The 13,162-nt window shown below is 39.1% G+C and overlaps 2 protein-coding genes across 2 annotated transcripts; one reads left to right on the top strand and one right to left on the bottom strand.

Moving 5' to 3' along the window:
- LOC127979442 (histone-binding protein RBBP4) lies at positions 1-4,610 on the top strand. The gene is made up of 12 exons (XM_052584914.1): positions 1-177; positions 818-965; positions 1,610-1,755; positions 1,865-2,038; positions 2,382-2,497; positions 2,646-2,806; positions 2,924-3,050; positions 3,152-3,229; positions 3,315-3,391; positions 3,494-3,551; positions 3,665-3,775; positions 3,964-4,610. Exons 1-12 carry the CDS (start codon positions 162-164, stop codon positions 4,024-4,026), a joined length of 1,275 nt encoding a protein of 424 aa, XP_052440874.1. The 5' UTR covers positions 1-161; the 3' UTR covers positions 4,027-4,610.
- A 148-nt stretch (positions 4,611-4,758) lies between these two features.
- On the bottom strand, positions 4,759-12,496 carry LOC127979440 (syncoilin-like). The gene is made up of 5 exons (XM_052584908.1): positions 12,310-12,496; positions 10,932-11,691; positions 9,931-10,350; positions 9,734-9,862; positions 4,759-6,568 (listed from the first exon to the last, which is right to left on the bottom strand). Exons 2-5 carry the CDS (start codon positions 11,676-11,678, stop codon positions 6,512-6,514), a joined length of 1,353 nt encoding a protein of 450 aa, XP_052440868.1. The 5' UTR covers positions 11,679-11,691; positions 12,310-12,496; the 3' UTR covers positions 4,759-6,511.
- Positions 12,497-13,162: the final 666 nt, after the last annotated feature.

Below are 13,162 nucleotides of genomic sequence, written 5' to 3'. Positions count from 1 at the left end.
CCTCTCCGCTCATTGGCGGCGCGTGCTCTGCTGGGTCTGTCCGAGTTGGCGCGAACGTGCACGCCGGCGCGAGACAAAGAGCATCCTGCACTCACGAGGAAACTACACCGGTATCCGGTTATCAGTCAGGTTTACGAGTGATAGCTGTCTGTCGAGGCGTTATGGCTGATAAAGAAGGTTGGTATGGTTCCGTGTCACTCGGGGTTCTCTCTCTTTCAGCGGCCGTTGTTAGATGATGCCGGCGGCGGCAACGGAGGTGTTAGTTCAGAGCAGGCCGAGTCCCGCCATAACCACACAGTGCTGCTACATCAGTACACTTCACACATTACAGTCTGTTATGAACACACAGGAGCTGTTTCTCGGCGTAAATGCGTTATTATTATGATGGAAACGTGTTAGGAAGTATCTAAACTATTAATCTATTTAAATAAATTAGCGTCGAGTGGCTTTTAAGTTGAAGTGTGAATGTGGGACGCGTCGCTTAGTTTCAGGAAGCTGAATATTGTTTTGCATATATTTAACGTTATTTGTGTTGCTAACTGATAAGTGAAATATTGTGGCAATGGTACTTAATGTTTAAGTCGTTTTTCAGAGAGTTTATGACATATTGCACAATATTGGTTGCATCTTCATCTTCCAGTAGATTTAGTTAACATAGTTACATAGATTAAACTGAAAGTCATTTATTGTCGTACAGTAATTGTGATGGAAAACCGCTTTGATCTTAGATATTCAAGCTGTTCTTAAAAAAGTGTCGGTGTTGAAGGAAGTAGTTTTGACAGATCTCATCTTGTTTTCCCGCCCCTTTGTGTTACAGCTGCATTTGATGACGCGGTGGAGGAGAGGGTGATAAATGAAGAATATAAAATCTGGAAGAAAAACACCCCGTTTCTTTATGATCTGGTGATGACCCACGCGCTGGAATGGCCCAGTCTTACTGCTCAGTGGCTGCCAGATGTCACCAGGTAACACACATTCACATCACTTTTGAAACCGGAATGAAACTAATGATTATTTTGGTAATCAATTAATTTTAAGAAAAATTCCAAATTATTAAATGTACTTTGGAATTAATAAATTAACAAAATTGATGTTCCTCATTCTGCCCGGTGCTGCATCAGATAAAGATACTGTAAGGATACGGTCAAAAAACAGCACAGCAATCTTTCAAAAGACATGACAAGGCAAGCGGTGTAAAACTACTATATGCGTTTGTTTGAATCACTTAATATGTTGCATTACTTTGTTTAGGACAAATTGGGTCCTCCTGTTTCCCGCAGCAGCTAACTGTCATTCACTGTTTTCCAGATTAGTTTTGTCCCTATAATGTTATATTCACTGCTGTAAAGTAATGTGTCGAATGTGATTAATCGATATACAAATCACTGTCAGTTAGTTGTCGGATCCCCTTGAGTAGGCTTTTTTTCACCCACTCTTCTAAACTTTTTTTTTTTTTTTTTTTTTTTTTTTGGTGATGTTACGATAATAGTGATCTTTCAGGTTTACTGCTTTAGAAATGTGGTAATGAATATTGTATGCCTGGTGTTTCTATTTCATCATAGTTGTACAAAGTTGGTGTAAATAAACAGACTTGTCATCTGCTTCACAGACCTGAAGGGAAGGATTTTAGCGTGCACCGCCTGGTTCTCGGCACTCATACCTCTGATGAGCAGAATCACCTGGTTATCGCCAGTGTCCAGCTTCCCAATGATGACGCCCAGTTTGATGCCTCACATTATGACAGTGAAAAAGGAGGTGATGGATTTATATATGATGTTTAGATCATAAACTAGATTGTGACTGCATCATGTCGACCTGTGTACTTGCCTCATGTCGTCACTTCTGTGTCTCTGTTGGTTCACAGAGTTTGGTGGTTTTGGCTCAGTGAGTGGCAAGATAGAGATTGAGATCAAGATTAATCATGAGGGAGAAGTGAACAGGGCTCGCTACATGCCACAGAACCCCTGCATCATTGCCACCAAGACCCCCACTAGTGATGTGCTGGTCTTTGACTACACCAAACACCCCTCCAAACCTGGTATGAGCACTTCTGGAAAAGTTGTCACTTTTCACTCAACTTATCTAGCAGCATTGCTTAAAAAGCACTTAGTCTGAAGACAGCATTTTAACATGTTAATACATAGCACACTGTTAAAAGCACTGCACTAAAAAATCAATTCTGGATTTGTAACCACAGAAACCAACTAGTTGTTCAGTGTGGTTATGACTATTACTTATTTGTTAGGGAAAACATGATAATGGGAGACTTAACTTTTTTATTTTTATATTATTTCCAAGCTGCTTGTCAACTCAATGTTTGTGCATAGGTATCATATGTCAGTAAGTATTCCCTCTAAATTTGTGCTCTGTGCTCCTGGAAGACCCCTCTGGAGAGTGCACTCCTGACCTGCGACTGAGGGGACATCAGAAAGAAGGATATGGTCTGTCCTGGAACCCCAACCTGAGTGGATGTCTACTGAGTGCATCTGATGATCACGTAAGACATTTGTACAATTTCTATCATTGACTTAATTGTATGGTGACCACAGCTATACATTTGCAAACATGCTTTTTGTACCTTTCATTTGTTTTTAAATTCAGCCAACACTAAATATTCAAGTTCTCCTGTTTTTGTTTTTCGCTAGACCATTTGTCTGTGGGACATCAGCACAGTGCCAAAGGAGGGAAAAATAGTGGACGCTAAGACCATTTTCACTGGTCACACGGCTGTAGTGGAGGACGTGTCTTGGCACCTGCTGCATGAGTCTCTCTTTGGGTCTGTTGCAGATGACCAGAAGCTGATGATGTAAGTTCTTTGTCTTCCTGTGTGTTTCTGTAATCTGAATGTCTTCAGCACAACAGGTCACTTTAAAAAGCATGTAACGTGAGCAGTATTTTAATCTGATATTTCCCCTTCCTTTAGCTGGGACACACGCTCCAATAACACATCCAAACCCAGTCATGCAGTAGATGCCCACACTGCAGAGGTCAACTGTTTGTCCTTCAACCCCTACAGCGAGTTCATTCTGGCCACCGGTTCTGCTGACAAAGTGAGAACTATACTGAGCAACTGGTTCTGTCACACCTGTGAACACTTATTAAATGTGCTTCTATATTTAGATCTGTGAACTGTACTTTTTGTCTCTCACAGACCGTTGCATTGTGGGATCTGCGAAACCTGAAGCTGAAACTTCACTCATTTGAATCGCACAAAGATGAAATCTTCCAGGTACCGAATCCCTTCCTGCCATGATTGCGGATGAAATTAAAGTTAAATCAGTGCGATAACATAAAATCTTCAAATGTGTCCGCAGGTTCAGTGGTCACCCCATAATGAGACCATCCTGGCCTCTAGTGGAACAGACAGGCGACTCAATGTCTGGGACCTCAGGTGGGTTGTCTCATTTTCCTCACTACTACAGCAGAAATGGAAAATACATTATTATTAACATCTTTTTACATTGTTAATGAGAAATCATTATTTTTCTTGTAGTAAAATTGGTGAGGAACAGTCACCAGAAGATGCAGAGGATGGACCTCCAGAGCTACTGGTGAGTAGTAATCTTGTTCAGTTTTAGTTTAAGTGTATGTACATGTATATATTTAGATAAAGTGCATTTCTCTGAGTTCATGTTCACATTTTATTTTCTTAAAAAAAATTTAGTTCATCCATGGAGGCCATACAGCCAAGATTTCTGACTTCTCCTGGAATCCAAATGAACCGTGGGTGATTTGCTCTGTATCTGAGGACAACATCATGCAAGTCTGGCAGATGGTAAGGACAATACCAGCTTTTAAGCCTGTTTGTTACAACTTTGAATTTTCTGCAATAAATAAGCATCAGCTCAAGTGTATGCCACCCCTAAATGTGGATGTTGGAGGAGATAGTTGTTTGTGCAAGAGTTTTAGCATTACTTTTCTAGTTTTATCTTATAGCTCTTTTTTATATGCATATTTCTTTAGGCAGAGAACATCTACAATGATGAGGACCCAGAGGGGGCAGCAGACACTGAGGTTCAGGGATAAAACAGCTCTTTATACCACCACACTCTCAGCATAAGACAAAACTCTTCTAAAAACTGTCTGTCTACACACAAGTGAAGAACTTAAGTGCTCTCCCCAAGTAATGGAAAAGGACTTTCCCCACCAGGCATTTTCTACTACTATGTTTATAGAGTATTTTTCTAAGAAAAACGTCAGTTGATCATTGGTCAAATCAGAATGAGACAAATAAACCTTCTCATCCATCCCACCAGCATCTCGTGAAGATTTTCTTGCAGTTTAAGTATGCTTAAAGTATTACTTAATATAAAAAAAAGTGTATACAGATGTGTCGTATATTGTGACCAGAGTGCAGTGGTACAATGTTGTTCAGTAGATTTTGGTTTTAAACTGGTCTTACAAATGCTTTTTCCCATTTAAGTATCCATTTAATTTCTGGCTAGATGTATTGAGGACTTAAGCTCTTGTGTCCTTTTTTTTGAGCTTCATGTATCAGTCAGGTGGTGTTTAATGTCGTTTTAATATTGTGACTTTTCAATGTTTTTCTCCTGTATGTCCATACTGTTGTACAGAACAATATGAATAAACTTTTTTTTGTTGATAAAATATATGTTGTTAGTGACATAGCTTTTGTTATATTTTCTGTGTTGAGTGCATTATCACTTACATAAAATTACCAAGTTCCAAAATGTGCGTGAACCAGGTAGCCGAAAATTATTACCATTGTTAACCAATCAGACAAGTGTTAGCCACCAGTTTTCCTCAAATAACTTTTATTTTTGTAATTGCTCAGATTCAAACTTTCTGCATTTTAGTCACCAAAATGTCTTGAAATAGCAATTTACTTGGTTTAGAAAGAAAAAAAAAAGACATGCGCCCTGTCACTGACAGAGTTCATATTCTTGTAGTCCATTCACAGCTAGGTACAAATCATATAAACATTTCTAATTCTTGCTAATTTCATTTTATTCTACATCAAATCAATCAAGCACTTAATCTCCTCTCAGTCATTCAGCTAAACGTTCTCATCATCATGCTATTGGCATGTTTGTAGAGCTCTTCTACAGTGCCCAAATAAGTCCTTGTTTTGCCCTCTTATAAGAGAAAGCACTTTCACAGGCACCACTTATATATGAGCTTTATTCCCTCTTATACACACAACCAAAACAGTGTTTTAAAGGGGGGGTGAAATGCTATTTCATGCATACTGAGTTTTTTACACCGTTAAAGAGTTGGATTCCCATGCTAAACATGGACAAAGTTTCAAAAATTAAGTTGTATGTTTGAAGGAGTATTTCTGTTCCAAAAATACTCCTTCCGGTTTGTCACAAGTTTCGGAAAGTTTTTTTCGAGTATGGCTCTGTGTGACGTTAGATGGAGCGGAATTTCCTTATATGGGTCCTGAGGGCACTTCTCCCGGAAGAGCGCGTGCTCCCGTATAGCAGAGCACTGAGAGCACAGGCATTCACTGATCAGAGCGATTCACTGATCAGAGCGAGAGCTTTGTGAAATGTCACAAAAGAAGTGTGTTTTTGGTTGCCAGGGCAAGACAAACCTGCACAGATTACCAAAGAAAAACAGCATTAAGGGACCAGTGGATGAAGTTTATTTTTACAGAGCATCAACGGAGTTGTGCAAGTGTTTGTGTTTGTTCCCTGCATTTCGAAAATGCTTGTTTTACAAACAAGGCCCAGTTTGACAACGGATTTGCGTATCGTTTATTTCTTAAGGATGATGCAATCCCAACGAAAAAGGATCACGATCGTGTGTTGGAACCGCAGGTGGTGAGTAAAACTGCTTCAAATATCTCTGTCTCCTCGTTAGTGCGTCCGCCTCCCATGCCGGAGACCCGGGTTCGAGCTCGGAGCGAGTCGTTGCTGCAGCTGCTCTCGTTCAGTTTCAGCCTCGGGATCTGATTCTGGATCATAAATAAATGGCTGAATCTGACTGTTAGCCATGGTTTGTTTTGGATGATGGTTTGTCCCTCATGGTAATAATGTCACAGCTTCCAAACGCTCTCAACGCAAAAGCCTACTGGCGCTCCTGATTCTTTAGCTCCGCCCACACGTCACGCCTCCAGTCGGTCGTGTTTTTCCGGGAAAAATCGGTACAGACTATCTTTCTCTTATGAATATAATAAAACTAAAGACTTTTTGGAGTTATGAAGGATGCAGTACTACTCTATAGGTACTCAAGATTAACAGGATATTGAGTGAAAACGAGCATTTCACCCCCCCCTTTAAGAACATTCTGAACCATGTGACTTGTCAGATAAAGATCTGGTTATCTTACAGTTGGTGCTTACTGTTCAAAGTGCTTTAAATAATCAAATTTGACCTTTGCAGAAAACACTATTGTGTGTCTTCAGTTAACTGGTCTTATTGTTTTGGTGATTGACTATTAATGATACTATTAATAAGAGAAGACAGGCAGTTTCGATTTAACTATAAAACAATATATCAAACGCAGTTCACATAACTAATTGGATAATAACACAACTTTTATTTCATTAGCTTTTTTCCACCACCACCACACTGTTCTCTTGCTTGCAGGTGCCCTCTACATGCTCTCTGCAAAACAATAAAGGTGTAAAATATAGATGTGCCATCTGCCCTAACCAGATGCAGTGCAGCAAGTTTACAGCAATTAGTAAAAGTAAATTGTCTGTCCACACTGAAAGTTGAAATCCAGTATAATCACAGCCAATCAGAATGTAGGGTAAGATGGAGGAAGATGTTCCTCCTGAGAACAGTGTGCTTTTATAGTTTACACGACAACCAGGTACTAAAAAAAAATAGTTTGACAACATTGGCAAAAGTATCCCCATTAAAACGGACCAGCAAAAATGTTTGAAAATGCTGTGTTATACATTACAGGCCAGTAGTGGGCGTTGTCACTTTGTTAAAAAAAAACTACGCACTTGTGTTCTTCTACAGAGCCTTGAATATCAGCATTGTTGGTTTTGGTTGCCAAGTACTCACGCATGCTTATAGACTGAACACATATGCACATGATGCCACTTTTTTCAGAAATGTGTGCTTTCGTAATTTACACACAGATCATAATGGTAGTGTTCTCAAAAATGTACACTTTCAAACCTTTTTTCAAAAGTTTGTGTTTTCAGGCATGCAACACACTGTTGTCGTGTAAATGTTTAGCCAAAACCCATATAAAATTTTCAGCTTTTAGCTAAAAACAGTGACATGTAAACATGCACCCCTTAAACTGTAACATGTTTATAAAAGTGTAGCGTGTACAGAATGATGATGAATCAGCAGAGGTGTCAAGTAACGAAGTACAAATACTTCGTTACTGTACTTAAGTAGAAATTTGGGGTATCTATACTTTACTTGAGTAATTATTTTTCAGCCGACTTTTTACTTCTACTCCTTACATTTTCACGCAAGTATCTGTACTTTCTACTCCTTACATTTTAAAAATAGCTTCGTTACTGCTATTTTATTTCGGCTTGTTTTCATTCTGGCTTGTCATAATTGAGAAGAAAAAAAATATCCAGATAAATCGCGCCATCCGGATGGAGTGAATTTGATTGTGGTTGGATGAGAAGTATAAACAAATACCATTCCGACATCCTATTGGTCTGTACGCGATCCATCGCACCTGCACATGACACAAATCACATCACACTCCAGCAAGGACATAGCCGGTTTTGGGTTCGTTTATCAAAAATTATATTTCTTAAAAGTAGGGTGGAACTGGCTTCCGATCGCCTCAGAGTCATTCCCCTTAAATTTCATATGAAACCGGCGTCAGACCGCGGTCTCCTCTCTGTCTTTCAGCGCGCTCTGCAATCCGAGCTCAGTGATCAGCCGTGAAACAGTGATTCAATGCGAGCTCAAACAGAGACAGAGGACACAAGGTGTGTGTTTCTCGATAGATTGTTAGAATATCTGTATCCGTGCAGTTCTTTGTCATAAATACAGTTTACAAAAGGTCACGAGTGAGCAGTCGGTTTCATCTAGTATAAAGTTTTCGCTTGTCACCGCGCGCTCATCACAGCCGTTTCCTCCAGCGAAAATCTAGCCCTTAACACATATGAACGAACGCATACTTTAATTACTCTTATTTAAATATACTTAATACACTACTGTGCAAAAGTCTTAGGCACGTTAGTATTTTCACTTAAAAGAATGGTGTTCGTCATGATGGTGTGTCAGTATAAAATATCAGTTTATATTTCCTAACATCCATTTTGCCGTCGTCAAACTGCTTGTGCATTCAAAATCGCACTAGATTATTATTAAAATTAATGGCAAACTGATTTTTCCTAAGGACAAACTACAGCAAAATATATAAATAACTGACTTAAAACACTCTTTTTGGGGTGAAAATACTATATTTTCTTTTCCATAAAACTTTTGCACAGTACTGTATTTTAAAAACGACATTGTTGCTACTTAATAAAGAATGACCATACAGTAATTCACAGGACTGATTAAAGACAGTGACAGACAGCACTCATTTTAACTAAATATCAGAGTGAGTGACAGAGATACAGTAGAAACATTATGTGTGGTTTTGTATTAAATAATGACCCAGATTGTGAAATACATTTATTAGCCTTATTAAGGGAAGCACAACTTGGGAAATGAGAGCATCCAAGGTGAAAGCTATGGATTTATTTTAAATATTTATAATATTCTCTAATGTTATCCATAGTTTTTTTAGGTTATTTTTTTTTAAGTATCGTTTAAGGCACCGTTTAGGCGCCGGTACCGTTTTAAAAGTATCAAAAAAGGCACTGGACCCTGGACCCTTCAGATTCATGCAGCTAAGCTTGGATGTACATTTACATTCCATTAAAGCTTATTGATGACATGCCTCTGAAGTTTGACTTTTTGCACCATAACAATAGTTATTGGCAACTAGTCATCATATCTCTAGCTCTTTAATGTATTTGCATTGTACTAAAATGCGTTCATTTTCAGTGGGCATATATGCGGCTGAAAAAAGGTAGCCTAGCCCTAGTGCATCACAAATTTTTCAACATGAACATTTTAATATAACATTATAGTCATTATGGCCTTTAGAAAAAAATTTTTTTTTTTTGAGAGGTGGGGTAGTGCACAATAGGCCCCTCTGGCACGGCCCAAGCTTTTGTTCTTAATGGCATTTTTTCTTACATTACTTTTACTTTTATACTTTAAGTAGTTTTTTAAACCAGTACTTTTACACTTTTACTTGAGTAAAAAGCTTGAGTTGATACTTCAACTTCTACAAAAGTCTTTTTAAACCCTAGTATCTATACTTCTACTTGAGTAATGAATGCCAATACTTTTGACACCACTGTGAATCAGCCAATGTATTGCTAAGGCAAATAAACTGATTTGGAAATCCAGTTTATATAATATATGTATATATGTAAATGTGTTCCTGTCAAATATATGAATTTTGATATCTTATTAATATTTATATATTTTTATATATTTACATCACCAAGTGGCATTGATGTAAAATACTAAATCAGCTATTCTATTTAAAATTGTGTTTTGGCACTTTAGTAAATAATTGAACAACTGATGACAGGCAAACCATATATAATAATTTAATAGAGTAAGCTTTTGGGCCAATGACATATCACTGTGGGCGGAGTTTAGTGTGACAAAGCTAGAAGTCTAGCAACTGTCTTTTAATCATTTAATACATATGCATGGTGTAATAGTATTTTCCCCTTAAATTACTTTGCAAACATTTGAAAAAGTGTCTGCACTTGCCTGTAGAAGGACAGCTCTTCGGCCGTGTTGTTCTTCAGCATATCCAATTCTTCTGTCTTCTTTATCTGAATCTTGAGCTCAGTTTTCAGTTCTCTGATGTGCTCCTCTAAGTCATCAACTGTGTCCTGAACGAATAACATTAAACATTCAGTAAATAAAATGACACTAATATAAATCTGTGAAATTGACTCACCCGATATTGTTCCACATTTTCCCTCCTCTGTCTCTCCATTAGTTGGATCCTCTCCTCCAGACAAGTTCTCTGGAGTCTCAGCATCTCCTCCTCTTCTCTCAGCGGTCCTAACTGGGCCCTCAGCTCCTGGCACTGATCTTTAGCCTTACTGAGGGCATCCATGGTGGCCTCCCGTCTCTTCAGCAGAGACACTAACCGGGGCTCGTAGAACTCCTCCAGAGCTTTGATCCCATCATGCAGGTACTGCTGGAGGTCACAAGAGGCCCGTCGTCCTTGAGTTACATAAGAGGGATTTTTCTTCTTGCTGGATTCCTGTGTGGTGTTCAGCTGTTTTTGTAGTTCCTGCAGGTGGCTTTGGTGATCTGAATGGATCTTGGCAATCTCCTCAGTCAGCTTAACAGCAAGGGCATTCAGCTCCTCCTGAGTCAGAGGGTTTTGAATACAGTTAGAGTGAATTTAACACCCATTTATCACAACAACAGGTCTCCAACCTTTTTTATACCATTGACCTTTTTTTTTTTAATCTTAAAGTATTTTCTGAAATCGCACCCTATGTAATTTGGATATTAGCGATCAAAAGGGATACACACAATAAATAATACAGTGGGATAGCATATAGCCTAGACTCATTTTGCGTACTCGAGGCCAACAGCAGCTGTTTCACGGTCCAGGGCTGGGGACCTTTGACTTGAACCATATGATTTTCAATAACATCAAGTTTTATTGGGTGGAACTTGTCAGCTACTTAAAATAATCTGGTTAACAGATTTTGCAAGAAAGAAAATCTGATCATTAAAAATAACCTAATTATTTTTATGGGGCAACTGAGAATGTGAACTACAGGCCTGACCAGGAAAGCAGAAAAAAATACCTCATACAGTTCCTGGTGTCCAACATTTGCAAATCCTCAGTATATCAATATAAAAATCTTGCTTAAGTTTAATATTTAAAAACTTGAGCAAGCTTTTAAGCGTTTCAGTGTACTAGTTCACTAACACTACCTGAGCTTGGTTGAGCTGCTCCACCTCTTTCTGTTGTAATTCAAGCTGCACTTGTCTCTGTACACAGTCTCGGGCCGCTATGAAGAGGCATCTCTTGGTCTTATGAGTTTCCTCCTGCAGGCTCTGTCTTTCCAGTCTGACTTTGGACAGGAGGCCTTGTTCTTCCCCTAGAGCCTCCCTCACAGTCTGCAGCTCTTGGGCCATGGGCTCCTCCAGCTCCAGAAGCTCCTGAACCAGCTCATCCCTTCTGCGCTCCAACTGGCCCACCTCCTCAATACAGCTCTCAAATGCTTCGCTGAGCTTTTGTATTTCCATGGTGGTAGACAACTCAGGCCTTGCCTCGACAGGAATGCCAACGGCATTATCTTCAACCTCCAACACAGTTTGCTCTTTCTCAGAAATGCATGTCTCTCCAAACTCGACTGTTTTTGTGAATCCATTTTTGTCCATTGTGTTCGCTGTTTCTGAAAACAACTCCATTGGTACAGTAATTGGATGGGCTGCATCAAAAACATCTAACTGTGCCAACATCTGTTGCATAAGTCCATTAAACTCAGCTTGCAAAGCTTCTCTGCATTTTACTGAATAAGGCATGGACTCTCCAGGAAGAGTTAGAGCAGCTTCAATCTCTTCCAAGCAGTCTTCAAAGTAGTCTTCATCTTCCTCAATGAATAAGGGTTCGAATGTTTTGTCCGTCTCCAATAGAGACCCATAAGCTTGCTCAACGTTCATTTCTTGATCCTCCATTTTGTATGTTGACCTATGAGGTGAATATTATTGGAATGCCGGTTAAATCTGAATTATATTACTTTACACCAAATGCATTGATCACTATATCAACACATCTTGTGGTTAGCCACAATTGAACTGTGTGAACTGTGATTCCTGAGTGATCAAAGGATGGTGCGAAGAAATCTGAAGCGAATGCGTCATTGAAGGACAGCTGTATAAACTTGTCGAACAGCTGACTGATCATGAACACAATGATTAACATCTGCGAGTGGACTTTTAGTCAGTTGTATATGTACACATTGGTACAAGTACATACATGCTTTGGCAAACATGATGTGAATATAACGGTAATGTTTCTACCAATTTCTACATATGCATCTTCTGGATCTTTATCAAAATGCTGTTAGCCACCAAAACGGGGAAACAGTACATTTTTTGTACATAAACTTTGCCCAAAAGATATTTCTAAGTATTTAGAAATATCTCTTCCTGTAAAAAAACACGAAAACACTGTGTAGTGAATGAGTAGTGATATGACAAGTCTGAAGATGAGGCTAGAGCAATAGGAGACTGTGTCAAATAAATATTCAAAAATCAAAAGCCTTTAAGGAAAAAAAAACTGTTGTATATAAATGTATTAACTCACCTCAACTCAGATAACGGGTTTCCAGGACAATAACCATGAAGTGAACCCAAAGTGTAAAGCTGGTGGTCAACTGAACATGAAAATTGGACAGCAGTAGTCTGGCCTCTCTCTGACCGAGTTTAAACATATGCCACTGGTCTCTCGGGCAACGTTTTATCTGTATACATTTATTAATAAACAGAAGGGGGAAGAAATATGAGCTTGTACAGCATAGGCACCAACTTGAGCTAATCAGGAATCAAGAGGTCCTCTGGGAGGCGACCTCCTCACTGGAACCAATAGGATAGCAAAGAGCAAATTTTATGCAAATAACTATAATCAGTATCCAATGGGTGGGAAGTGTAGTGTCCGCACATGGACATGACACAGCAAAAGAATCTAAGAGGTGTGGCCGCACAAGAGTGGCATGCTGCAGTCGCCAATAGGGGCACTGGGAGATGCTTGTGAAAAGTTGTCATATTTTTTTTTTGGTTTCCTAAACGGCACTGACCTACATTCAGGAATGATCTGAAAGCCAGGCTCTCATAAAGCATGGACAGGAGGATAGAAATCAAGTGGGAACTGAAAGCCTCAATAGAGTGATTATAGACAGCGAGATATCAGGAGTGAGCGCTTGTTTAGAAGAGCCAACAGCGCCAAATTCCCACCATGCTTGCTCATTTTCTCAGCTGCTTTTAATAGACATCACAGATCTAAATAGATGTTTCACAGATCAGTAAAGCTGGTACAAGATAGATATTTTGAGGCAGCTAGTTTCAACAAACTTATAATGTGGTGCTGTGATAAGGCCGAACAAAATATTTCAACCAAGATAAAATGCCAAAATACAATTATTGATAAAAAATAGTAACCA

The sequence above is a fragment of the Carassius gibelio genome, chromosome B19, assembly GCF_023724105.1.
Source record: "Carassius gibelio isolate Cgi1373 ecotype wild population from Czech Republic chromosome B19, carGib1.2-hapl.c, whole genome shotgun sequence".
Classification (NCBI taxonomy): Eukaryota; Metazoa; Chordata; class Actinopteri; order Cypriniformes; family Cyprinidae; genus Carassius; species Carassius gibelio.
This window is presented reverse-complemented; position numbering and strand designations above follow the sequence as displayed.

Coding starts and splice junctions, on each gene's coding strand:
- LOC127979442 (XM_052584914.1), top strand. Junction 2,807..2,923: donor GATGACCAGAAGCTGATGAT/GTAAGTTCTTTG, acceptor CCCTTCCTTTAG/CTGGGACACACGCTCCAATA. Junction 3,392..3,493: donor CTCAATGTCTGGGACCTCAG/GTGGGTTGTCTC, acceptor TTTTTCTTGTAG/TAAAATTGGTGAGGAACAGT.
- LOC127979440 (XM_052584908.1), bottom strand. CDS start 11,678: ATGGAGGATCAAGAAATGAACGTTGAGCAAGCTTATGGGTCTCTATTG. Junction 9,863..9,930: donor AAAATGTGGAACAATATCGG/GTGAGTCAATTT, acceptor TTATTCGTTCAG/GACACAGTTGATGACTTAGA. Junction 6,569..9,733: donor AGCTGTCCTTCTACAGGCAA/GTGCAGACACTT, acceptor TTTTGCAGAGAG/CATGTAGAGGGCACCTGCAA.